A 27,545-nucleotide genomic window follows, 5' to 3' on the forward strand; every position below is an offset into this window, starting at 1 on the left:
TCAGCTGGCGGGGCCCGTCCCGCCGCACCGCTGGCGGAAAAGCCCCGTCCTACAGCGCCCAGGCCCGTAGCTCCGCCAGAGGGAGCCCGTCCCGCTACCCCTTCGCCGTCCGGCTTCCTCGCACCGCGCCCACAGCACGATCATGTGATCGAGACCGACCTAGATCATGTGACAAAGCGCGAGTCGATGACGCCATCCTTAGGTACTGCCCCTGGTTACATGGAGGGAGCACGTCTCTGCCCGAACGTGGTGACGTATGACGTCGTGGCCCTGCCATTGGCAGGCGGGGCAGGTTTGAATGTTGGCGGTTAAAGCTCCGGGAGCTTACCCAGGAGAAGGGTAAGTAAGTGGCGGCCGAAGGTTTAGGCAGGTGACGGTTCTTTCCGCAGCCGCGGGCTGCTGGCGCCTGCTCGTTGTCACGGGGCCTCCGGGAGGGCAGGTATCGCTTCCCCGAGGGCTCTGCGGCCCGGCCCGTTCTCTGGAGCCGCGCAGGCCCGCGGGTGGCGGGATCCGAGCTCCCCCGGTTGTTGGCTCGGGGGCCTGGGCTGACCCTATGGCGTCCCCGTGACCCTCTGAGCGCGGGGCGGGCGGAGCTGGGCAGGTCCAGAGCTCGGCCGTGTCCCCCGCCGGCTTCCCCCCGGGGTTAGAGAAACGGGGGTATAGCTAGGAGCAGCGTCCGCCTCCCCCGTGGTAGGAGCGGAACCGGCTCTGGGCCGCGAGGCCCCTGCCAACACCGCGGTCCGCTCGCCATCTCCTCCCGCCCTTGTTCCCCGCGACACGGCTGGGGTAGTGGAGCCCTGTGCCCGCCTCCCCCCAGGCGCTGGTGCTGCCTGAGTCAGCCCAAGCCTGGGCTCTGGTGGCTTCTCTCCAAGGAGCGTTTCATGAACGTTATTGAGCTTTCTTCGTGGTCGGTTTGTCACGATTCCTCCCGTGGGAAGCTCTGGGGCAGGCAGAGCCATGTCTGTTAATGGTATGGATTGATGATGCTCTCTTACAGAAGGGGCTCGGTTACTATGGTGACTGGACACAGAAACTGAGGCTCAACGAAGTGAAGGTTGTACATCATTTTGGGAATAGGGAGGTGAAAAGCTGGTCATCTCTCTCCAGAGCCTCAGGTGACACAAATGCTTCTTTCCTCTTGTTAAAACTGATTTACCATCTGTACTATTTTTTTCTGAGAAACAAAAACCTCCTTTCGAACTAAATAGCAATCTGCTGCAGACACCTAATAGCAGAATATCGATGAGAGATTGCAGCAAAACCTACAGCAATCCTTGACCAGAAGTGTAGCCACCACCTGCTGCTGAGGAGAGAGAATGGGGTCTTTACTACTCCACATGTTCCCTAGCCTTAGTGTTTTTTGGTCTTTCTTTCTAATGTATAGCACTTTCTGTTGCTGTTCATCCTTTTCCCATACATTGTCAGAGTGAAATTACCTGATTCTGGTTAGTTTCAAGGCTAGCACTGAAATTCTAAGTAGCAGTCCTAAAACCAGTCAGGTTGTCATTAGTTACTCTGGTCCTTGGAAAAGCTTTGAGCAGCAGAGGCCTTGGAGGTATGTTTATGTGCTTGGGTAGGTGATGCTGCTTCAGATCACGTACAGCAGGTTTTCTTTACAATTCTGAGGGCTTTCCTACACTACAGGTTATGTCAGCATTATGCTGATCTAAGCATCAGTGTGGACAGCACAATGTCAGTGGGAGAGCTTCTCACCCCAACATAGCTACCACCTCTCATGAAAGTGGTTTTATTATGCTGATGAGAGAACTCTCTCCTGTCAGCATAGAGCAGGGGTAGGCAACCTATGGCACGTGTGCCATAAGCGGCACACGAGCTGATTTTCAGTGACACTCACACTGCCTGGGTCCTGGCCACCAGTCCAGGAGGCTCTGCATTTTAATTTAATTTTTAAATGAAGCTTCTTAAACATTTTATAAACCTTATTTATTTTAGATACAACAATAGTTCAGTTATATGTTTTAGAGTTATTGAAAGAGACGGTCTAAAAACGTTAATGTATTACTGGCACGTGAAACCTTAAATTAGAGTGAATAAATGAAGACTCGGCACACCACTTCTGAAAGGTTGCCAACCCCTGGCATAGAGTATCTTGACTAGATGGACTACGCAACTGTAGTGCTTCTAGTGTAAGTGAGCCCCAAGTGTCCTAAAATCTAACTTATTTATTTTCTAAGTGAAATGTTAAATTATGCAGAAACTCCTAGCTTTGGGTTTCTCACTTATATGGGTAAACTTTCTTTGTGCAGTGAATGTGATATAATGGAATCCTAGACTCTTTCCAACTTGTGCCAGTGCAAACTGCGTAGAAGCTGAATGTGTCTTAATGCCCAGCTGTAAAGCCTGATAAAGGAAACCCAGCTGACGATACTTGCACTTAATTTTATGTCTTTGGTTTTTTTAGGGAAGCTATTGTAATCTGAAATGGTGAAAGAGGATGAGAAAGTCATTCCTGTGCGTGTGGTACTCCGCTGCCGCCCCTTGGTCCCCAAAGAGATCAGTGAGGGATGCCAGATGTGTCTATCCTTCGTGCCTGAAGAGCAACAGGTAAGTAAGTGATGTCTTGACTATGAAGGATCAACATTTTTCACTTACACTAGAATCACTCTATTGAGTCCGTGGTGTTTCTGTGGACTTGCGCCATTGCAAATTACTTGAATTTAGTATCAAGTAAATGAACTCATAAACTGCAATGTATGTGCCATTACCTGCTTTCTCATCTTTCCCACAGGTGATTGTAGGCAATGATAAATCCTTCACATATGATTTTGTGTTTGACCCATCTGCTGAGCAGGAGGAAGTCTTCAATACATCTGTTGCCCCTCTGATACGGGGCATCTTCAAAGGTGCGAGCCTGTTGCGTTGTTCATAGTAACTAAGTGAAATCTCTTGGGTTTAGGGTGGCATCACAAAGTCAAGTGAAACAGCAAAAGCAGCCAGGAAAGATCACTTGGTAATCCGCTCTGTTCCCCCTGCCCACCATACCTTTCCAGGTAACCAAAATGCTTCTCTGATTAGAAATCAATTCCAGGCTGCAGTGGTGAGTGCTAAATCCTGCCTATTTACTGCTAGTGTGATATTCCACTTGGCCACCAAGATGATTTGTGCAGTCTCACTGAGCTTCAAGGAAAGCAAAAATGGACTGACTAACTTAAAAGTCCATAGAACGTAATGTTCTATGTTAAGATCCATTTGATTGTTTCATCTACAGTGTGACACTTGAATGTTATATACTTAAACTTTGAGATTGGTTACCTAATATGTTGGTGGGGAGGGGAAGGTTTCTGGCATATTTAGTCAGCCATAAAATTAGGTTTAATTAATAAATCTCCCCATATATTTCATAGTCCAGATATGGCATCTGTTTCTGTTCAGATTTTTGTTCTTGATTTGTGCATTTATGCTTTGTGTAAACTGAGAGGATGAGTGGCAATGCTTCTCTGAATTGGAGATTCTAGCTTCTGAGGACACTTCACACTGAAGCATACTAGGATACTCCAATCTGTTAAAGTCTCTTCTTAGATGATCCCATCCTTCTCCTGATTCCAGGCATTCTCTACTTCTTCAGGGTATAATGCCACTGTCTTGGCGTATGGACAGACAGGCTCTGGAAAAACATATTCTATGGGAGGGACTTACACTGCTGATCAAGAGCATGAACCTACTGTTGGGGTCATTCCTCGTGTTATCAAACTGCTCTTTCAGGAAAAAGAACAGAGGCTGGAATGGGAATTCACCCTGAAAGTCTCTTATTTGGAGGTAAAAGCTATTTACAGTTTCAAAATATCTGGAATTAAAAGCAAACTTTGTAATAAGGTGAGGCTTAAATAGGGCAAATTCTTCAGGCAACCAGGCTTATTAAAATCCAAGCCTCAGGTCACACATTATGTTGGAGGCTTGGTTGGGACTGGAGCCAGATTCCAGTAGTCTCCTAGTCTTTCTTCTTTTTTTTTTTCCCTAATCATAAAGCCTCTCTCTTGTGGCTGTTTAAATAGTCTGGTGTGGGTTTTTTGTCTTGTAACACTCCAGTGAGTAGAGTTGTGGCAGCTGAACTAGGAGAGCTGGTGTAAAGGAGAATCTAAAGGACTTTAGAAAGGGACCTATAACTTTCCATGAATGAAAGCCTATGTAGCGGATGGGACTGCATCCTTTCCTCATCAGTGTGCATATCTGGCTGCTAAGTCTAACTTTATATGTGTGCTACCTGGGACACGGCACCTAGAATGTTCTGTCACAATCTATAATGGGGATAGAACTGCTGCACTTCTTCCTAGAGCAGTGGTTCTCAAACTTATTTGATCAATTGCCTTTCTCCCACCCCCAACCCCTTTGTGTCTGTACTCGTTTACGCAAGGAGTACATATACCACCACACAGTTCTGAAGGCAGAGTGGAGAGCAGCAGCGGCTGCTGGCTGGGCACCCAGCTCTGAAGGTAGTGCATGCCAGCAGCACCATAGAAATAAGGGTGGCAATGTGAAAAGTGAGATTTGTCAATATCACTTTTCACAGTAGACTTAGCGCCCCAGTGCCACCCTTGCTTCTGCCACTTCAGAACTGACAGCCAGAGCCTGCCCACCTCCCTAGTGAGGGATTGAGGGGGAGACTAGGGAAGGTGAGCCTGGGTGGTGCAGCTCTGGCTGTCCCCTGTATCCCTGCCTCCCAGGTGTGCATAGCCCTTTTGCATGAGCCCCAGCCACCCAGGGCTGACAGCCAGAGCTCTTCCCCACCCCCAAAAAAGTACATGGCTCTCTCCTCCCTTGACACATTCCCATGCCTCTCTTGGGAGTCCCATCCCCTGGTTTGAGAACTGCTGTCCTAGAGAGATTTGCCTCAGATGAGCAAAGAGCATCTCCAGCTTCACACTCATCTCTTTTGGGAATTGGGGTGCTCAGGCTTGTGGAACTTCCGTCATTGAGGAGACCATGGGGATGGAGAGAGGGGCACATATGTAGAAATAGAATTTAATGATAACACAACTCCAACTCCCAGGACTGGGGCCAAGTTAAGTCTGCATGTCTTAGTGAGTAAGATGTGTGCAATGTCTTGCAAAGTTAGCCTGGTTCAGCCTAACCCTGTATTGTCACTCGTTCTCTATGTCCACTTCTGCCTGGACCACTTATTCTGAGTTTCTGTTCAAATACCTTCAGATCTACAATGAGGATATTCTAGACCTGCTGTCCCCGTCTAGAGAACGATCTCAAATCAGCATACGGGAGGACCCCAAAGAAGGCATAAAGGTGCGTTGTTTCCACAGAGGGCATGTTGGGGGAGGAGCGGAGATCAGAGTCCAGCGTTTCAATCAAACCCAGACACGCTTCTACAGACTCTCTTGTGCTTCACTCTAGTCACTGATACAAAAGCATGCTGACTTCCAACTCTTTTTTTCTAAATTAAATGTCCTGGTAATTCTCAAACCTACTCTGGTAACTTCATTAAGATCTAGATTTCAGACCACAGCTAGTTAAAGCTCTTAGTGAACTGATGAAATAAAATCAGGGTTTGAGTTAACATTAACTCACTAACACATTACTGCAGTTCCCGTAGCCAAACTTCCTTGCTGCATGCCTTCTCCCAAACTAAAAAAGATGAATGCTACAGCGAAATGGCCATGTCAGGTACTGGCCATAGATATGAAACTAACCTATGTCTCTAAGTCCCCCAGAGTAGGCCTGAAGCCCATACATGGGTTTGGGTTACAGTGTAGGGAAAGCTTGTGCTGCTGTTTCATCCTGTATCTGGTCTATGGATACATTTAGCTTTTGTCTCCAGGGCTTGTCAATCATACTTCATTAACATGAAACTCCATTTCCAAATGAGTGGGTTGCTGAGTTTCATGCATCCAAAAACCTTGACCATATGTAGTATCTGTATTCTAGATGGATGCCTGGAATGGAACAATGGATTTCATATGCAGCTTTGCATGCTGACACCCTCAGAGGATTTGCTTCTGTATTTTAGATGAGGCATGACTTATGTTACTGGCAGCATACTGGACTCATAGCTGGAAATTAGATGTGCTTACTCATAAGCTGTTAATGCAGCTCTTAGTTGGCACAAGTTTGGACCTCTTGGTGAGCATTAATCTTTCTGGTAAAGTCTGTTAGACTACATTAGAGTGCAAATGTGTTTTTTCTCCTTACTCCTTTGCTTTGCTAGTTTTGGTCACAGTGGCATAGAAGCAGGGACTTGGTCAGAGACATAAAGTACACATCTGTGATGTAGTAAATGAAGGCTGAATATTGGGAGGCAGGGGAAGAAAATGAAACCAGATTCTTCATTCTTGGCACAGATTGTAGGATTAACGGAACGGGGTGTGGCGTGTGCCCGAGATACCATTCTCTGTCTGGAGCAGGGAAACAATTCCAGAACCGTGGCCTCTACAGCTATGAATTCTCAGTCCTCGCGGTCCCATGCAATCTTCACCATTTCAATCGAACAGAGAAAGAAAAGTGACAAGTAAGAAAGCAATAACTCCTTAGGTAACAGTTCTGATTCAACCCTGTCTCTTGTCAATCTGAGATTTCGTACTTGCCTATCAAAAGGTAACCTTTTTAACCAGTAATGGTTGACTCTCTCTCTAGAAAAAGCTGCATTGAAGATATACAGTCACTGGACTCCCCTAATTTCAAAAGCTAGTGGCAGCACTTTGATGTGAAATGCATTCTTAAACCATTCGATCAGCTCTGATGTGAAGATCCCCTCCATCCTGCTTGTTGCTCACATTCTAACTACATGTTAGCTCAGGAGTGTAACTTTTCCGTCTTCTGTAGGAACAACAGCTTTCGCTGCAAGCTACACCTTGTAGATCTTGCTGGCTCCGAAAGGCAAAAGAAAACCAAGGCTGAGGGAGACCGACTAAAGGAAGGTAAGGAAGCACAATAACTTCAAATAGCTTCAGTAATGCACGCTTGTGGTCTTCACATCTGACGTTCCTGGAAAGAACAAAATATAGCACACCACTCTGAAATCCTGACCTTAAAGGTGACACACAAAGGGGAAAAATTCTTGTTTTTGCTGGGTTTTGAGGTATAAGGAGAGCTTGAAAGGTCTCTAGTTAAATGTTCTGTTTGGCTTTTATGTCTGGAATATATCCAGCTTTGTCTTCTGGACTTTGAGAGCTGAAGGACTAGCTGGAGCATGGCTTCCTAAGTGACTGAAACATGCCATTGAGGGGGAAGCTTTTTGGTCCGATTATCAAACACCATGTTGTTCGGTTATTTAGCTCAAGTGCATGAGATGCTTTTGAAGAAAAGCTTCCTGAAAGATTCATATACCTTCAGTTGAGGGCTGATCTTCCATTGCAAATCTCCAAGGAATCCAGCAAAAACAAACATAAAAATTTAAAAAAAAAAAAAAAAATCTTTTTATCCACTAGAGCAGTGGTTCTCAAACTTATTTGTGTCTGTAGTTCTTTGTGTGCCTATTTCCCCCCCACAACTACATAATACCACCACTCAGCTCTGAAGGCAGAGTGGCGAGCATGCAGCAGCACAGAAATAAGGGTGGCAATGTAAAAAGTGATATTTTGTCAATATAACTTTTCACAGCAGACACAGCACCCCATGACCACCCTGGCTTCTGCCCCCTTATGACTGATAGCCAGAGCCGTGCTGCCTCCCAGTGAGGGACTGGGTGTGATGCAGGGGAGGAGAGCTCAAGTGCCAAGGCTCCAGCTGTCCCCTTTATCCCCGCCTCCCAGGCATGCAGGCCCTTCTGCCTGAGTCCTGGTCACCTGGGGCTGACAACCAGAGCTCTTTTAAAAAAAAAAATCCACACATTCCTGAGCCTTGCTGAGGAGACCTGCCCCATAGTCTGAGAGCTGCTGCATTAGGGGACTCATCCAGTTCTTTCTCTGTAGTCACCTTTTAAAATCAGAACAAGATTCCTAGGGTTGATGCAGAAGGGGAAACTTGAAGTAACTCATGCTAGCCACTGAAGAGGAGTAGGACTCTAAGTAGATTTGAAAATTCTATTTGCCTTTGATCATATATACATTCAATGAGATCCAAAGGCAGCCAATTCAAAACTGATACATAGCTTTTCACACAAGGCAGAAGATATTACTGCCACAAGATATTGCTGAGGTCATTAGCTTAGCAGGATTCCAAAAAGCATTAGACATTTTACTTGGATAACAGAATATCTTGTCAGGTTTCAGAGGGGTAGCCATGTTAGTCGGTATCAGCAAAACCAATGAGGAGTCCTTGTGGTACGTTAGAGACTAACAGACGTATTGGAGCATAAGCTTTCGTGGGTGAATACCCACTTCATCAGACACATAGTAAAAGCTAAAAATAAACGAGCTATGGAAGAAATATAAATCCTCAACTTTAGGGCATAAGACAACCTCTAGTGGGAATTACGATCAAACTTTCTCTGAAGCAAGTTATTCCATAACTACCCACTGTAGGGTTTCTTCTTAGGCTGCTGGTGTTGATCATGGTCAGAGATGGGTACTGGACTAGATGATGCGTATTGTCAGTTACTACATTCCTGTGTTCAACTAGCAAAGTATGGGGAAGGAAAATGTGCCTTGTCTTCCACTCTCACCATCACACTGTAACTGATATCAGCATTGACTTTTCTGGGCAGAAAGGATCTAAGATAAGGGTAGAGGTCCAACATGCTAAAACATCACGCCTGCTACGCTCTTTATGAACCTTTGACTGTACCAAAATAAGCCATCTGTTGCACTCTGCTAATGGAGTAGGAGGTGAGAAGGGCAGATATTGTTCATCCTTGGCTCTGGTTTTTCAAAAAATATCTGAATCTAGTAGAATGAGACTGATGTTCATTGAGTCAGAAATATAGGGCTGAAAGAGACTTCAGTGAGTCATCAAGTCCAGCCCCCTGTACTGAGGCAGGACAAGCTAAACGGAGACAGGTATTTGTCCAAACTGTTCTTAACCTTCAGTGAGGGGAATTCCACAACTTCCTTTGGAAACCTATTCTGGAATTTAATTAGCCTTATAGTTAGTTTCCTAATACCTGACCTAAATCTCTCTTGCTGCAGTGTAAGCCCATTATTTTTTTGTCCTACCTTAGTGGACATGGAGAACAATTGATCACCATCCACTTTATAACAGTCTTTAATGTATCTGAAGACTACCATCAGGTCCCACTTAAATTTTCTTTTTCAAGATTAACATAACCAGTTTAACCATTCTCAGTCAGATTTCCTAAACCTTGTATCATTTTCCCCCTCCCCTCTCACACACCCCTGACTATTTCCAGTTTGTCCACATCTTTCATAAAGTTTTACACCCAAAATTAAACACAGTAATCCAGCTGAAGCCTCACCAGTGCCGAGGAGAGCGGGACAACAACTGCCCGTGTCTTAATATGACACAGCTATTAATACACTTCAGAATTATATTGATCTTTTTTGCAACTGCATCACGTTGCTAATTCATATTCAATTTGTGATCCCCTATAACTTTAAGATGCTTGTCTGCAGTGCTACTGCCTAGCCAGTTATTCCTCCTTTTGTAGCTGTAGATTTTTAACCCCATTCCTAAGTGCAAAGTACCGCACTTGTCTTTATTGAATTTCATCTTGTTGATTTCAGACCAGTTCTCCAATTTGTCATGGCCATTTTAAATTTTAATCCTGTCTTCCAGAGTGCTTGTATCCCTTCCACCTGTCATCTGCAAATTTAATAAGCATGATCTCCCCTCTAGTACCCAAGTCGTTAATGAGAATACTGAACAGTACCAGATCCAGGACTGACCCCTGCAGGACCTCACTAGATATTCCCTCCCACTGTGATAGCAAATCATTGATAACTACTCTGAGTATGGTCTTCCAACCACCTGTGCACCCATCTTATAGTAATTTCATCTAGACCACATTTCCCCAGTTTGCTTATGAGTGTGTCTTGTGGGACTGTCAAAAAGCCTCATTGAAATAAACATCTACTGCTTCCATTCCCCAAAATCCCCTAGGCCATTTACTCTGTCAAAGAAGGAAATGAGGTTGATTTGGCCTGATTTGTTCTTGACAAATCCATGCTGGCTATTCCTTGTAAGCCTGTTACCATGTAAATACTGGAACATATTATTAAACAATAAATTTGGAAGTATCTTCCCAAGTATTCAAATTAGGCTGACTGCTCTATAATTCCCTAGGTCATCTTTGTTCCCCACTTTAAAGATACATACTGTGTTTGCCCTTCTTCAGTCCTCTGGGACCTCACTCATCCTCCACGAATTCCCGAAGATAATTGCTAATGGTTTAGAGAGTGTCAACTAGTACCTTAGGATGAATTTCATTAGGCCTTGCTGACTTGAATACATCTAACTTATCTTAATATACTTTAACCCTGTTCTTTCCCTATTTGGGCATATTCAGTTAGAGCAAAGAGCAGGTCTTTAAAGAAGAGTTCCCCAGCCATTCTGACTAGGGCAACACCAAAAGTTATTAACCTGCTGTGCTTCATATGGCTCCACATAGCACATCTGTTCTGTAGTCATGATCATGTCCTTCTTCATTAAACCTCTTCTGCAAACCTGTGGGAAGAAGGCATAAGGAGGGATTTCCTTCTGGGAACTGGAGCTTTTCTGTGAGGACTAAACCTCTCCATTTTCTACATTTTATGGCCTTTGTTGGCAGGTATAGGACATAAACAGTAATAAAGCAAACCTCTTTATTTGGTTTAGCTCCTACTCACTTTGGATTTTGTTTGTTTGTGTGCAGGAATCAACATTAACAGAGGCCTCCTATGCCTGGGGAATGTAATCAGTGCTCTTGGCGATGAAAATAAGAAGGGTGGTTTTGTCCCTTACAGAGACTCCAAGTTAACACGGCTGTTGCAAGGTAAGAGCCATACCTAGTGTAGTTCTATTCTATAGTTAAAAATAAATATGTAACAAAATAATACATCAAGACCTGTGTAACCTTCAGGCCAAGTGTTACGTTCCTACTGACCCAGATATGAATGTATTATTTGTGCTTTATTCCACATACCTATGATCCTTAAACCCTCTGTTGTCTTGTCTTCGAGTGCAATTTGGGATAAGGGCACAAACAACTCTAACTCTATCCTGCAGTGACACAATAAGTAAAAAAACATGGGAAACTCTAAACTGCCTTTTTAAAATGCATTAATCTGGAGGCACAATCACTAATATCAACAAATCATAACTGAATGGTTACTGCACCATGTCACTACAGGGCAGAGCTAAGATGCTGTGTCCCTTAATGGTACATTTACACCTTGATGTGTTTTTTGGCTTTCTTAAGGTTAAACTTAACTCTGAATTTTCTGAGATTATAATGCTTGTTTCTGTGATAAACACATTACAAGAATGTTGTCATTTACCTTAAATTCCTGATCTAGAATCTTAAATCTTGTCTTCATCTTAATGACACTTTAGTCTGGGAATAGAAAGGAAATAGCTCATTTTACTAAATGAGTTTTTCAGTCTGCCTTTTCACAGTAGAGAACTTGCTACATAAAACCATTTTTCATGGTATTTTATATCTTTAAAAACATGGACTGTAAGGTACCATAATCTTCTTAGTAAGAAACCCAGTTGAGTGAGCTGAACTTGAGCAGGGCCATTTGTGCCCTTGTCAGGAGACTTATGGCACACAGCTGGATAATGTATACTCTGGGTGCAAAAGAAATAAGCCGTGCTGGGCAGCTCATTGCCAGGGGGAGTATATTTGTTCAGATCATCAAATGTTTCCTTACATTGAAGGAGAATGAAGTCTGATCTGATGTCTGGCTGTTCAGAGTATCCATGAAATTTCACCTTCCAGGGGAGCTAATGCCAGTAGAAGTAAGAGTACTTGAACCATTGATATGGGGAATTGTGTAGCTGCTTCACATGAGAATCCCGTCAGGGGCATGTGATGTCAAACCACCAGCATTTGGAGTAGAAACAGGAGGCAAAATAGCATATGTGGAAAATGTTCTTTAACTTCTTGGGGGGGAAAAGTAAGAAGGAGGTGGACGTGACATATTTCTGTTGGGTTCTTACTAGCTGTAACCTGGAAAGTTGCTTTTCTTACCGGTGTTTCTTGTAATGGGAGAAATCAGCTATTGGGCATTACATGAATAGCATGTTGGTCAAAACCTCTTGTCTTTGTTGGCTGTTATGTTTTATGGACATGGTGCACTCTTACAGCTCTGGGTTTTCCATCACTAATCCACTGTGCCGTTTTCACTGTCTCAATAATGCTCTGTTCCATTCTGTTTCTATTCAGATTCCTTGGGTGGTAACAGCCACACTCTCATGATTGCGTGTGTGAGCCCAGCAGATTCCAATCTAGAAGAAACCTTAAATACTTTGCGCTATGCTGACAGGGCGAGAAAAATAAAAAACAAACCAATAATCAACATTGATCCTCAGGCAGCTGAGCTAAATCATCTAAAGCAACAGGTACTGACACTTCCCTCCTTCAGCTGGAGGCTGGGAAACATGTGTTGTGCATAGCAAAAGTGAGAAAATCCTCATTGCACCAAATTCACAAAAGAGAAATACACCAGTGGCTCTCAACTTTTTTCAACTGGTGACCTCTTTCACATAGCAAGCCTCTGAGTGCGACCCCCACCTCCCCAAATTAAAAACTTTTTTTTTTAATATATTTAATACTACTATAAATGGTCGAGGCAAAGCGGGGTTTGGGATGGAAGCTGACAGCTCAGGACCCCTCCCCCTGTAATAACCTCACGACCCCCTGAGAGGTCCTGACCCCCAGTTTGAGAATCGCTGAAATACACTGAACTCACTTAGCTATGGGTCACCTTAAAGAAAATCCTTAAATGTTGTTTTCGTCTGTATGGAGTGGCCTGTTCTCTAATGCCACATGCTGCTTGAGATTCTCCACTATAAGTGTGCTGCAATTTCTCCACTGTTAGGCTGGGCCTTCAACGTCATGCTTCGGTCATGGCCAAGTGTTGGTGTCAACTACAATTTACATTTCACATCAATTGTGCACTGGACACACCATAAGAAATGTCACTCCCATCAAAGTGCAGCCATCTCTGGAGTGAAGTATGGCATCTAGCCAAACACTACACAGCTATACTGCCCAAGTTTAGTATAGGAAATGTAGATGGGTTCATATGCGATCAATTGCAGGCAAATCTAGTTAATCAACTTCTGGTTTGCCTAAAACATAAAGGATCACGCTTCCCCCTATTGTCCCTACGAGAGTACCAGGAGCTTCTCAGTGAAGATGTGCTCATAAACTCTGTTTTCTATCATGTGAAAGGCAACACTACCATCAAATAACATTTGGAGCATTGGTTCACCACTGATGAAGAGGGATAGTCATTAATGTTAATTCCTGCAGCTCCAACTCTTTCCTAGAGATCAGTGTGCTCTGGGGTGATTACTATAAAGGAAGTAGATTCAAAGTTGGCTAACTTTTTTTTTTTTTTTTTTTTTTTTTTCCCCCCCCTGTTTCCCTCTAGGTACAACAGCTGCAGGTCTTGTTGTTGCAGGCACATGGAGGAACGCTCCCAGTGTCTATCAAGTAAGAACTATAGACTAATGCTTAATGTAACTAGAGGCCTTGATTCCCTACACCTCCACCTCCCCCGCTGAGACTAGATCTCTTGTACTGAGGCTCTAGACTGCACTTGGTGCTAAGATAGGAACTAATTAGCCACTCAAGTATCTCTCAAGTCCCTTTTCTCTCTCCTTTGTCACGCTCACTAAATCTCATTGCGCCAATGTTTCACTTCCATGTGCAGCAATACCCTCTGTAAGAATGCAACAGCCTAGCTCAGGGGTAGGCAACCTATGGCACACATGCCAAAGGCGGCACGCGAGCTGATTTTCAGTGGTACTCACGCTGCCCGAGTCCTGGCCACCAGTCCAGGGGGCTCTGCATTTTAATTTAATTTTAAATGAAGCTTCTTAAACATTTTAAAAACCTTATTTACTTTGCATACAACAATAGTTTAGTTATATATTATAGACTTCTAGAAAGAGACCTTCTAAAAACGTTAAAATGTATTACTGGCACGCAAAACCTTAAATTAGAGAGAATAAATGAAGACTCGGCACACCACTTCTGAAAGGTTGCCGACCCCTGGTCTAGCTGTAGTAGAGGAGGCAGGGGGAAGAACTTGATCAATAATGGTAACTTTTTAGTAGTGTAAATATCTGCCTTCCAAGAGGCTGCTAACAAACATTATGAGCAACTGACTTTATTTCCTCTCTAGCTTAAAAAGCAAACACTAGCAAATCAAGGGAGGAAATGATGCATGTATGGGTCTGTTTTAGAGAGTGCATCAACTCCTAAGTAAGTGCCATTTTTCAATTTAACATCTGCCACAGTGATGCTGCCTAAATAGTATCCACTTGTCTGTGATACAGTAACTATTTAACTTTTTATAGCACTTGATCCTGCCCGTTTGTCATAGTTCTTTTGGGAAATGTGCCAGGGCCACCTAGAAGATTCAGGGGGCCTGGGGTCTTCGGCGGTAATTCGGTGGCGAGGGATCCTTCTGCTCCGAGACCCACCGCGAAAGTGCCCCGAAGACCCGCGGCAGGGCCCTCGCCACCAAATTACCACCGAAGACCCGGGACTTCGGCGGCGGGTCCCGCTTCAGCGGTAATTCGGCGACAGGGGGCCCTTTTGCCCTGGAGCAGAAGGACACCCCCCCCCCCCCCCCCCCCGCCACCGAAGACCCGGAGCAGAAGAAGCTCCGGGGGCCTGGACCTCACAAGAGTTTTCTGGGGCCCCTGGAGCGAGTGAAGGACCCGGCTCCAGGGGCCCTGAAAAATTCTCGGGGAGGGGGCCCCTGCGGCAAATTGCCCCAATCTCTCTCTCCTCCCCTTCCCCCTTGGTTGGCCCTGAAATGTACAGAGAACTTAAATCTCACTCCAAAACTTTACTAAAGTTGCGATTGAGCTGTAGTTGGCCTTGTTTGACAGGCAGCTGTTGGGGTTACCCATAAAACTTCCCTGAGCAGGCATCTGACCCTGCTTTTTAAATTGAAGAGTAGCATTTTACTGACCATGTATTTCTCAGACATAGGATAAAATCCCTTGTACTTCCTCCTTCCTAGAGTGCACGTCTGCTGTATAGTTTCTCAATCCATCACCCAAACTGTAAATTACAAGTAAGCAAAGATTACTTTTGCCATTTTCCTAGACACTAAGCCTCTCAGTACAGGAGTTTTATCTCTCTCCAGTTTTCTGTCACAGTTCAGGGTGACCGCACCTGCATCTCAGCAGGGGTGCCTACCCTCAGGCTTCCACCTGTTGCCTCTCTCAGGTGGAGATGTGTCTCTCTCACCCTTCTGACCAGGGTATTTCCAGGTTGTACAGTTTCCTGCCTTCACTTCCCAGCAAAGACAGTCTGCTTAAACAGACCTACTTGCTTTCTCTTGAGAGACTGATACCAGAATGATTGATTGTCACAGATATGTGACTACACGATTCTTTTTAAGCAAGCCTACTTTATTCTTAAGATAAAAAGCATTAGGGAGAGAACCTATTTTAAAAACAAAGGAACCTACTACATATGTTTATAGAGGTTTTGGTAAGCTTAAGGTCATACCTACATTATAAACTTATGTTCACTCAAGTCATGTTGGCACACAGCTGCTGCAGTTACTACATTGCTTGTGTTCATGGTTTACTTGGCTGCTTGTGTCAATGGTGTGCGTAAGCACACCTGGTAAGTGTACTGATGCAGAGTGCAGTGCTCCATGGGTAGGTATCCTGTTGCAGAACTTGCCACCGTTCAGCTCACTGTCTTTTGGAAAGATGCATGAAGAGTCCAAAACAAGTCACACAGGAGTGTCTGGGAGCATGGGGTCAATACACCAATTTGCAACTATCTGTGTCCCATACTTCTTGTGACTTTTTTGTCAAAAACCTGTGACCCTCCTCGCTGTCTGCCATCTCTGACAAAAACATGGAGCCTGCACAGCTCAGCACTATTGTCATGAGTGTTGCGAGAACAGGGTACATGATCTTGGAGTATTTACAGAGCCACAAGAAAAACTGAATGTGAGGGAACATGACATTTCCTTGGCGGACAGATTGCTGTGGAACATAGTGAGAACGAATTCAATGTTCTGCCCTTGCTCATGAAGTCATACGCTGGCCATCTCGACAGCACTAAGGAATGAATAATCTACCAGCTAAGAAGGTGCAGAATAACAATTGAATGGGCTTTTGGTCATTTGAAAGGTCACTGGCATTGTTTACTCATAAGATTGGACCTCAATGAGAAATATCCCAATAGTGTCCTGCTGTGTCCTGCATAATATGTGAAGCAAAGTCAGAAAAGTTTCTGCTATGGCGGAGCGAAGAGATGGAGCAGCTGTCTGCTGAATTTGAGCAACCAGATATATGGACTATTAGCGTCGCACTGAGCTCTTCTATATGACTCAGAGGTTTTGAAGACTGTTTTTAACAGAGAGCCAGAGTAGGGTATGGTTTTATGGGCTGTCCCTGTTCTTTTGTGCCCTGGTAAAAATCATGTGGTGGTTGCTGTACATCTAGGAATATAACCTTGTCAATGCACCTATTCATTCACAAACAAAAATTATCCTGTGAGTTTTGTAACAAAAACAAGTACATTAGAAACTTAATAAATTAAGAGAACAGAACTTCTGAAGGGGAAAGGCCATTCATGTCCATTTCGGCTACATATGTACACCAACCCATGAAAGTCACAGTTGGTGAATGTGAAGCTGTGATTGTCATTAATGTTCTCTGGGGTGGAATGGAAGAAGTAGAGCAGCAACCACTGATGCCAGGTGGAATATTGAAAGGGTGCATATTGAGTTCTCAATGGGCTGCAGAGGGAGGCAAGCACAGGATTGTTGAACATGCATGTTCACCAGTGTGCAGTACCTGTGCTCTGCCTGAGAAACCCTAGTATGTCCTGATGCTTCTCCCTCTCTTCCTGCTGGGACTCCTGGGCCTTTCTCCTCTCCACTCTTTCCTTCTCCAGAATGTCCACAACATTCATCCTCCAGGCTTTATGCTCACAGTCTGATGCAGAACGAGTTTGCAGGATCTCATTGAACATGTCAGCCCGAGTCCTGTTCTTTTTCCTCCTTATCTGACTCAGGTGTGGAGCGGGAAACTTTGAAGACCACAATGGCAGCAGCTGAAGATGCAAACAGAGGTACCATTATCAGCATGTTTGCTACAGAAAGTAAAACTTAAAATGTTGATCTTGCTCTCCTTGCTCCCCTAAAGTTATAAGCACTACATTCTCACTTCTGCTTGGGATTGCTTGTGAATGGTTCCAGTCCTATCACCAGCCAGGGTCAGTATGGCCTGTTGGAGGATGTGGAAATGAGGAGGGAATTGCTCTGTTGAATGATTCTAGTAGCATAGGGCAATGGCACTGAATACTGGCACCGTTTTCCACAGATGGTGACTTTAGCTAGCATCTCACTGCTGAGGGTAACAAAGGCAGAGAACACAGCTGCTGCTCCTGTTCTGAAGCCACCAAGACCGACATCCTGTGCAGTAGTGTCTGCTGAAGTTATCGCTGAGTGGCTTGGGAAAGTGTCTTATTGCGGAGGAAGAAATAAGGCAGCTCTCCCTAGAAATCTTTGGCACAGTACTCCCATGAAAGTTTCATCATGATCGTTCAGGAGGATTCAAGGGCCATCCCTATGTACATACATAAACTGCCCCTGCATAATCCTGGAGGGGAATGAAAAGCAGATAGCAACTCTACCTCCTTTTTCTGGTTGTACCACTACCTATTCTACTATGAATAAATTAATGAAAAGACTGTGTCCTGCTACTTTGAGGGTGCCAGCTTTGTAACTGGAAAATAATGGTTCCTTCCCCTGTATCAGGCTAGCCTGTGTTGGACTGTGATGGAATCAAAACAAAAAACCCAGGTCCTGGCTTGTTGCGCAGCTGGGTTCCCTGGTCATCTGTCTCCCATACTCCCCTTCATCCACCACCTCCTCATTGTTCATGGCAGGGACCTGTGACGGGGGGCCCCTCAGAGGTATCCCCGGTGCTGTGTGGAGTGGTGGTGGTCTCCATCACTATGGCATGCAGCTTTTCAGAAAAGCAGCAGGTTTGTGGCTTGGCACCAGATTGATCACTGGCCTCCCTGGCCTTCTGGTATGCCTGCCACTGCTCCTCGGTTTCTCACACATCACTGCTGCTGGTTCCTGTCATACCTCTTCTCCTGCATCCCCTGAGCAATCTGCTCATAGATGTCCAAATTTTTACGACTGGTCCATAACTGTGCCTGCACTGCCTCTTCTTCCCGCATGTCTAGGATATCCAATATCTCCTGTCTACTCCAGGCACGCGTGCATCTGGAGCACGTAGCCGACATGGTCAACTGAAGAGTTGCTCTCAACAATGGAGAGCTGCTAGGTGTGATCAGGGCTTTAAAGGGGGTTGGGGACTTCTGGATCTCTAACTCCTTGGCAATGGAGTTCACAATGATGACTAAAGAAGTCAGTGTGGAGCATTGTGGGACAGCTGCTAGAGGACATTTAGTGTTGACATAAATAATGCAGCGTCTACACTTGCATTGTGTTCATTGATTGTTGCTCTATGCTGGTCAGGGAACTGGTGTTACTATGTTAGCCTATTGGGGTTCTTACAGTGGTGGGAGACCAATTTTAAGGGTATGGCTACACTTAGCAGCGCTTTGAAGTGTGAGTGTGGTCGGAGCACCAGCGCTGGGAGAGAGCTCTCCCAGTGCTGCACGTAAACCACATCCTCTACGGGTGTAGTTTGCAGCGCTGAGAGCCGTGCTCCCAGCGCTGCGGCACTGATTACATTGAGGCTTTACAGCGCTGTATCTTGCAGTGCTCAGGAGGGTGTTTTTATAGTTGCCAGTTCATAAGTGCTTTAACTGAGAACAAGTACCCTCATGACATGTTTAGGCCACCCTTTATAATCCAGGAGTTTCTGAGCTGGAGTTTTCAGAAGCAGGTAATTAGAATACAATGGGGGGTGTCTCTCTCTCTCTCTCTGTTCTCCCCCCCCCCCACCCCGCCCAAAGCATGTCTTCAAAGGTTGGATCTAGAGGGGTAGAACTTGCATTCTCTTCACCTCAAGTACTTCCTAAGAAAATCCATTTCAAACATATTGTTCCACAAAAACCTTTGAACGTCCTCATACCTTCCAAAGATTGCAGTAATCTTTGTCTTCCTGCTAAAGAAGTTCCATAAAATCTCACATAATACATAAACACTTTCATTTCCTATACAATGTATCCCACAGGTATTAAGCCCAATTCAATGAGGTTTAATTTAGTTCAATAAAGTTCATTCAAGATATTGTCAGTCTGTAACAGTAAACACCTCATTGGCATTAAAATAATACATATTTGTCTTAATTAGTATGAAGCCATCAGAGAATCTGCAGTCCCTCATGGAGAAGAACCAGTCCCTGATGGAGGAAAATGAAAAGTTGAGCCGAGGTCTGAGTGAGGCAGCTGGTCAGACAGCCCAGATGTTGGAGAGAATCATTCTAGTAAGGCTAAACTTCTATGTGAAGAGCTTTTAAGCTACACATTTACTGTTTCCTACTTGTTGGAAGCTGACCACCAAGTGTTCTAATGCTATTCAGGAGCATCTAACTCTGGAGGACTAAAGCCAAATTTGAAGGGAACATATTAAAATGTCCAGTAGCAATACGAAGTTAGACTACAGAATGCATCTGGTTGTGAAGCCTGCAGGTTTTAACTCAAATGTACTAGAATTGGAATACTTTTGCTCTGAAAATGTATCACTCGAAGTTGGCATTCAGTGTTATATTCCTGTTCGTTCTCCCATCAGTCACTGTAGCTCTGTATGTCTTGACCATTTGGAGGCTATTTGCCCGCAGCGGTTGTGCTGCCAAACTTTGCGATTCCAAGGTTAAATAAGTCAAAATATGTCTTGGATGCCAAAACCTCCTAAGACCTGCTCTTTTGTGGGCTTTGGAGAAAAGTCTAAACTTACTTTCATTTAAAGGGAACTAACCTTCCGCTGATTGTGCAGAAACCCGTATCAAATCACTATGCTAGTCACCTTAACGGCAGAATGATGAAGAAGCTATTGCTACAAAGATGATAGCTGTTTCTTGCTTCTCCTTCTATAATTCAGTATCTAATTAACTTTTATTTTCTTAGACAGAACAAGAAAATGATAAGATGAATGCCAAACTCAAGGAACTCCAGCAGCATGCTGCGTAAGTCCCATCCAGTTTCATATGCTACAGAAGTGCCCTGCAACACTGCTCATTTTGTTGATTGGCTCTGCATTTGTTATTCCAAAGTCCATCTGTATGCAGGGAGAGTGAACAGTATGTTGGCAATACCCTATCTATTGAGGGTCACATATGCAATTGCCAAGCAAAACCCATGGACTCCATTGCATGTCTGAATTTTTCAGGTGCAAACTTGATCTGCAGAAGCTGGTAGAGACTCTGGAGGATCAAGAGCTCAAAGAGAACATAGAAGTGATTCGTAATCTGCAGCAAGTGATAGTCCAGTTGCAGGTAAGAATTGACCTAGAAAATGGGAAGATTCCTGTGCCAAATGAGCTTTCTACTGAGAGGAACCCAGTGGTATGGTGCTAGTCTGCTAGGTAGCTGTTTCTTTAGAGCCCTGCTAAATAAGCCCTCTGCACAGGTGTGTGGCTGTGAAATGGCTTTTGGCAAGTTACTTTAATATAGACTTACTGTTGAAATTTCAAAGCCATAAAATGACCATTTTATGCTCAGATAGCTGCTCACGCCAGAGTAAATGAGGATCCTCAGAAGAATGCTGTGAAGTGAGACTATCGCACAAATTTACAGTTCAAAGACTGGGTAATGCAGGGCGCAAAAACAACTCTTGTAAGTTCAGGGATTTAGCTTCTATATTTCAGTTAAATGGTCATATTGGAGGGAGCTGCAACTGTTTGAAAATTTCCATGTCCTTGTCTAATATGACTGTTCCATATTCCCCTTCGTAGATGTCTCTCAAAGTTCCAACCACCCCATAAGGAACTGGCTGCCAATTCCGTGTAGTTCAGGAAATGTCTGATAGGGAGTAACTTTTCCTAGTCAATTGAGACTCAGTTCAGAAGAAGCATTCACTGCTGCTGTTAAAATGGGATGCCTGTGGCCTTCTCTTCCCAGAGAGGGGAGTTTTTTCAGATCAGAGGACAGAGTCTAGAGAAGCCTTTGCTGCTCTAAATGGACAGCAAGGAGCCCTTGTTAACTGCACTTCTTTTCACTGCTGTACATTGAAGTGCTCTGTTTTCCCTACACAGGATGAAAGTGCTGCCTGTGTGGCAGCATCCATGGAAGCTGTTGCTGAGATGGCAAACTCTGAGCAAGAATCTGATACTGTAAGTAGTGGGGGGTCTGATACGCTGCAGATTTTGACGATGTAAATATTCACAATTACTGAGTGAATGAGATCTTTCCCGGTCCCTAATCCCATGTGTTTGACGCTTAGTTACTACTTACCATCCATCCTTCCTCCTTTACTGTATCCTTTCCTATTTTTTTATTTTCTCCTTAAAATTATAAAGTTATGTAAAAAAAAATCTAAACACTTTATATAAATACTGTTGCTTACTTCAGTAGTATTCAAATGTTCTGCTAACTATGTTCAAACTGCCAATGCAAGCACTGAAGAGCTCCTTGGAATTGGCTTCTTTTGGCTAATAATTGTGACTCTATTCCAGCAAGCAGAAACCAGCCAGGACAGCAAGAGATCCCCAGATGCTTTCACCACTCAGCATGCCCTCCGCCAGGCAGAGATGTCCAAAGCACTGATAGAATTAAATAAAGCCCTGGCTCTAAAAGAGGCCTTGGCCAAGAAAATGACCCAGAATGACAGCCAGCTGGAGCCCATTCAGTCCCAATACCAGGTAAACGCTCCTTTCCAGGAAGGCCCATGGAAATATCTGTCCAGTGTTGTCCTCTTCTTCACCCCATATGTGTGGGTTTTGTAATGCTAGTGTGGGAAGGGATTCATCAGGACATGAGCATTCCCTTGGTGGCTCTCATAGTAAGAACTTCATATTGCCTTGAGGTGTGATATGAGAGGGCCAAGTCCTGTGACAGAGGCTATTTCTGGAATGGTAGTCGTCCAGCTGTAGGTGCCCACAGGTGGCAGAACTATGGTGCCTAAATGTCTGCACGTGGTTCTACTGAGCAGACAGTCCTTGCTTCTTCTGATCAGGACACTGGCCACTGACTGTTCCATGTAATCCCAGTCTTCCAACTCACTCCTCAGAATTGCACTTCTGGTGTGGCACTGCTTAGCCTCCATGGAACTCAGCTGCTGCTGCCATTGAACTGGCTTCCTCTCTCCTATAAGTGCTGGATTCCATCATTTTTGAACCCACCTGACTAATTGATCAAAACATGACTGCCAGACTAAAAGGCTAACTGCAGGTATATAGTGATCTGGCTCCTACAGTTGCTGCATGGGGAGGTCTTCTGAGCCCTCTGACAACAGTGCAGTTGTCCAACCTATCGAAAGGAAACATGGCTCCCCAAGGCCTTACTTAGCCTTGTCCCTAGCCGTTAGGATTTCAAGACTTGTAGCCTGAAGCTCTCTGCTCCTGTCTCCTTTCTAGACTAATATCAAGGGCCTGGAATTGGAGGTGAGCAGCCTGCAAAAAGAAAAAGAAGAGCTGATCCTTGCACTTCACACTGCAAAGAAGGATGTTAACCAAGCAAAGTAAGGCTGGCTAGAAAGGCCAAGTAGATTGGTTCCAGTAGATGCTCATTTCTCTAATCAGTGGCACTTGGCCTGGCAAGTAAAGCCCTGCTGGCTATTGCTGCACATACTGACTACTGGAATAAAACATCAAATCCTAAATTCCAAACTGTTGCAATGAATGGGCTTGTCTGCTCCATGACGAATGTCCCAGGTGATAAATCTGCTACCTCAGCACACTTCAGGTGCTGGGTGTAGTTTTTATCTCCACACTATACAGTGAACCAACCTAGGGAATTGCATTCACACCCTTGCCAGATAATGAGGGCTTTGGGGAATCTTTTGTCCAATCTTAACTACTTAATTGAGACAATGAGTATGTTTTGAGGCTGTGGGAGGGTTCATGTTTGGCACTAGGAAGGGGCCAGCTGTATCAGGTTTTTAATCCTACAGACTGGCATAAAGTGTGAGGGGGAAATACCCTCAACTCTGAATGAGTAAATTTTCAGTTTCTCTTGTAGAGACTCTATTCTGACTTAGTGCATCCTGCTAGGAGTTGAGATGAGGAAGGGGACGCCCTTGAGACTGAACGCCCAGAACAGGGAGCCAAAGAATCCTTCTTAGCCCTGCTACAGACTCTGATCTTGGGTAGTTCTCTCCCTTTTCAGTGTCTGTTTCCTATCAATAAAATAAGAATAATGCATACTTGATTTGATTTGTTGGGAAGGACTTGTCAGACTTATCTGTCTTTAAAGCGCTTTGCTGTCTGCTGATTAAAGAGGCTAGTGATAAGAATAAGAGTATACTCCTGTTTTTTGCAAATGGCTTGGGGAGCAGCTGAAACTTTTGGATAACCAGGCATTCAGATAAACAAAAGTACTATTTTGATCTGGACTCTAGCTGCGGGCTTGGAGGCAAAGGTCTGGATACAGTGGGAATTGCGGGCTGCAGTCCCTCTGGGGAGCTGCTTTCATTCTGGGCTATGAGCCAGTGAGCTCTGTGTGTCAGCCCCTCTCCTGCACAAGTTGCCTGCCCTGGGCTATGGCCGGACACAGCCCCTCACTGATGATTCCAGTGCCAGTGAAATTCCTGTATTAATGTCACTGGGAGGGGTCGTGTCCTGGGCTGTAGGGCTCCATGATGGGAGAGGGGGGCTGACTAGAGATGCTGCTATGGATATAACTAGTTACAAGCTTCACTTTTGAACTGGGTACAATGCTGCAGCCATAGAACCAGATTGTGAGTGGATTTATTGTTGCACTGGTATAGCATGACTTATACTCATAGCTGAATACTAGTTGGTGTTAAGAGGTTAATTGAGAAGTTAAGTGGGCTCCCCTTCACCTGAAGGGAACTGCTTTATAAAATGGTCAGACCCTGGGGTAAGTGAGAGACAGCAATTCTGGGTCTGTTTTCAAAGTAAGGAGAAGGGGAGTCTAATCCTGGAGAACAGCACTACTAGATATATATTTATAGGGTGATTCTTTGCAGGCTGAGTGAACGACGCAGGAAAAGACTGCAAGAGTTGGAAGGGCAAATGAATGATCTAAAGAAGAAATTGAATGAACAGTCAAAACTCTTGAAACTGAAAGAATCTACAGAGCGCACAGTCTCCAAACTGAACCAGGAGATTCGGGTAATTAACACTGCTATATGCAGCCTCTGAGCTCCATCTAATGGAGCAATTTTCCAGCCAGAAAACAGTGAAAGCTTCCATTTAATTGGGTTGGCATCACCTTATATTACAAGACTCATGTAACTGTAGTTCTGTGACTAGTGCTGCTATTGATGGCGTGGATAGGAGGCTCTTATGGTATAAGCATAGGCCTGGGAGTCTCATCTGGCCATACTACTCATTCAGTCCAAGCCTTGGGCAAGTCACTTGACTTTTGTTGTAACTTAGTTTCCATGTCTGTAAAACTGAGATGGTTCCTTACGCCTTTAAGTGGGGGTTACCAGAATGAAATCATTAGTCTCAAGCACTGACATCCTCACAAGGCTGGTGCTGCGGGTGGGCAAAGTTTTTGTATTATGTCCTCTTCTCAAGAGTACTTGAAAAAACTATCCGAAGTGTAAGTATTGGAGTAACTTTCTCCTGCAGGAAATGAAAAATCAGCGGGTACAGCTGATGCGCCAAATGAAAGAGGATGCTGAGAAATTTAGACAGTGGAAGCAGCAGAAGGACAAGGAAGTGATCCAGCTGAAAGAACGGGTAAGTGAGCCATTAATCACCTGGACAGTCACTGCTGGTCATAAGTTAACTTATCTAAGGGGCTGGCTCCACTTACAAATAAACATCTGAAAACATAACATTTCTACAGTGCCTTGAAAATAACAAACCAATAGGTCAAAAAGTTTCTTGTTCCATATGTACTTGAGTGGCAGGCTGCCACTTTTCACAAGTTATATGTGTCAAGGGCAGATTGACGATTTGCTTATGTCTGAGGTTCCTTGATCTGCCAGCAGAGTGATCACCACTCAAATCTAAATCAGAAGTAAAAAATAACACCACGTTAGTACCTAGGGGTATCTTTACCACAAAATAGAAGTAGGAGGCATCTGCCCTTTCAAGAGTATTAAAGCTGTTACTATTACAGTAGTTAATGTAATCAAATCAGAATGTGGCATTCAGATCTAATGGAGCTTCTGTGCCTCCTTGAGTCTTCGTGTGTCCTTGTCTCAAAGCATTGTGAGCACAACAGTTCTAGCCCCGGCGGATGTAGGAGACCATATTCTAGAGCAACAGGGGCCACTTTAAGCTTTAGCTGACTTAAAATTCCAGTGATCAGTGTTTGTCATAGAGCACATAGGATGTTTGTTTCAGCTCCCCCTGGACTAAACAAGTGCACTGTAAAATGTCTTTATATGACTTGCAACTTTTTGGCCTGCCTACTTTGTTTCTCTTCAGGATCGCAAGAGGCAATATGAGCTGCTTAAGCTAGAACGAGACTTCAAAAATCAGGCCAATATCCTCAGGCGCAAAACAGAAGAGGTAAGAAGCGAACATCTGCTCGGGACTCCTGATCACTCACCCAAGGTCTGGAAGACATGATTGGAGTTTTGGCAGGGGACAGATGGAACTCTTGATATTCAGGGGAACAGTTTGGGGGTTTGGAGATGAATTGAGGATGTCAGTTCAGAGGGGGTGCATTGTGACTTTTTTTGGTCTCCCCCTTGAAAAATTTTTGGACTCTACCTCTTAATTCTCACTGTCTCCTTCCCAAACCCAGTAACTCTTGATTGCACTGCCTGCCCTAGATTCTACCATCTGTTCCAACAATGATGGATAAGCACAGTAGCTGGATCTGCTAAAATGATCGCCAGTGAGATTGCTAGTGTTTAAAGTATTGACATTAGGCTTCAGACTTCTCATTGACATGAGTGGGTGCAGTTAACACTGTGCAGAGCTTGTGTCAGGCTGTTTGCAGACATGAGAAGACAGCACTGCATCAGTTTACTCTGGGTCCACTTCTTGAAGGTTTTCTTCAACCATAAGGTCTAGAAGCAGAAATGCTTTGACACAAGAATGCTTTTAAAATGAGAGCTTTGGTTCTGGTACACAAGTGCAGTGGGTGTATTCTGGAGACAACTTGGCTGCAGAATTACAGGAAATAATGTACCCAGCATATAGACTCAATAGTAAAAGTGCTTTCTAAAGGTGAACCAAGAGGCTTGTAATATGGCTAAGACCCTAGTTAAGGGGTATGCTCCTCCAGAGGCTATTGACATCAATAATTCCAAAAGCAGATCAGGCAGCTATTTCCTTCATGCTTAATACTGCCCTGCGTGCAGGGACATGCCATCTGTATCTGCTCTACAAGTGTTCAGTGAAGGAAGAATGAATTCTTATACATGTAGATATACTACTCCACAGCTAAAGCTAAAAGCAGCAGTGTTTTCGGTTAGCAAGTCCATTTTGCAGATGCTTCCTGACTGGCTTTCAGCAGCATGGAGTCCTGTACCCAGAGCTGTGAATCACATTAAGATAAGCAGCCCAACAGTTTCCACTGTGCTAGGGAAGCAGGGAGGGGAAATAATTGTATGTGTGGTGGGGTTTTTTTGCAGGCAGCAGCTGCTAACAAGCGCCTGAAAGATGCTCTACAGAAACAGCGTGAAGTAGTGGATAAACGGAAAGAGAGCCAAAACCGAGGAATGGAAGGAGCTGCTGCTCGAGTAAAAGTGGGTATCAGCATGGTGGTGCACTGCCTGATGCACCCCTTTGAATAATGAGCTAGCACAAAGGTTGCCTGACTAGCTCACTGATGGAGGCTGGGTTAGATGGGTGGAAAACAGGGAAAGGTCATGGAATTTCCTGTCCTGTATAGGAGTAAATAGAGGCAACATAGTTTATTTGCCCCTAGATATGGAGGAGAGTTCAGAGGAGGAAGTGGATGACTGAAGACCCACTGTTGCGATGTCCAGTAGAGTTTATTACAGGAGTGGGCAAACTTTTTGGCCTGAGGGACCATATCTGTGTATAGAAAGTATATGGTGGGCCATGAATGCTATGAAATTGGGGTTGGGGTGCAGGAGGGGGGTGAGGGCTCTGACTGGGGGTATAGGCTCCAGGGAGGGGCAAGAAATAAGGAATTACAGGTGTGGGAGGGGACTCTGGGCTGGGGAGGGGGGAGTGCAGGGTGGGGTGAGGGCTCCACCTTGGGGGTGCAGGCTCTGGGCTGGGGCTAGTGATGAGGGGTTTGGGGTGTAGGAGGGTACTCCGGGCTGGGACCGAGGGGTTCGGAGGGAGGGGTATCAGGGCTGGGTCAGAAGGTTGGGGTGTAGGGGGGTGGCACTTACCTCAAGCAGCTTTTGGAAGCAGCAGCATGTCCCTGCTCCAGCTCCTACATGGAGGTGTGACCAAGCAGCTCTGCTGCGCACTGCCCTGTCCGCCAGTGTTACCCCTGCCACTCCCAGT

General features: G+C 44.7%; 1 protein-coding gene across 3 annotated transcripts in view; it reads left to right on the plus strand.

The window, feature by feature from the left end:
• Window positions 1-19: 19 nt before the first annotated feature.
• The window catches only part of KIF4A (kinesin family member 4A), a 38,377-nt gene continuing 10,851 nt past the window's right edge, over window positions 20-27,545 (plus strand). Inside the window, exons 1-21 of one of the 3 annotated variants that reach the window (XM_050966224.1) lie at window positions 20-202; window positions 998-1,115; window positions 2,423-2,565; window positions 2,750-2,864; window positions 3,587-3,777; window positions 5,167-5,256; window positions 6,309-6,475; window positions 6,790-6,884; window positions 10,715-10,834; window positions 12,230-12,405; window positions 13,443-13,504; window positions 19,329-19,461; window positions 20,102-20,160; window positions 20,364-20,469; window positions 21,228-21,305; window positions 21,648-21,833; window positions 22,548-22,651; window positions 24,122-24,266; window positions 24,732-24,842; window positions 25,539-25,622; window positions 26,696-26,809. In XM_050966224.1, the coding sequence (XP_050822181.1) occupies window positions 2,443-2,565; window positions 2,750-2,864; window positions 3,587-3,777; window positions 5,167-5,256; window positions 6,309-6,475; window positions 6,790-6,884; window positions 10,715-10,834; window positions 12,230-12,405; window positions 13,443-13,504; window positions 19,329-19,461; window positions 20,102-20,160; window positions 20,364-20,469; window positions 21,228-21,305; window positions 21,648-21,833; window positions 22,548-22,651; window positions 24,122-24,266; window positions 24,732-24,842; window positions 25,539-25,622; window positions 26,696-26,809 (2,259 nt within the window). In that variant the 5' untranslated portion in view covers window positions 20-202; window positions 998-1,115; window positions 2,423-2,442. Of the gene's footprint in view, window positions 203-997; window positions 1,116-2,422; window positions 2,566-2,749; window positions 2,865-2,937; window positions 3,012-3,567; window positions 3,778-5,166; window positions 5,257-6,308; window positions 6,476-6,789; window positions 6,885-10,714; window positions 10,835-12,229; window positions 12,406-13,442; window positions 13,505-19,328; window positions 19,462-20,101; window positions 20,161-20,363; window positions 20,470-21,227; window positions 21,306-21,647; window positions 21,834-22,547; window positions 22,652-24,121; window positions 24,267-24,731; window positions 24,843-25,538; window positions 25,623-26,695; window positions 26,810-27,545 lie in introns of those variants that run through there. The other 2 variants (XM_050966225.1, XM_050966226.1) reach the window with 2 other exon arrangements.

This window comes from Gopherus flavomarginatus, chromosome 8 (genome assembly GCF_025201925.1).
Source record: "Gopherus flavomarginatus isolate rGopFla2 chromosome 8, rGopFla2.mat.asm, whole genome shotgun sequence".
NCBI classification, from domain to species: domain Eukaryota; kingdom Metazoa; phylum Chordata; order Testudines; family Testudinidae; genus Gopherus; species Gopherus flavomarginatus.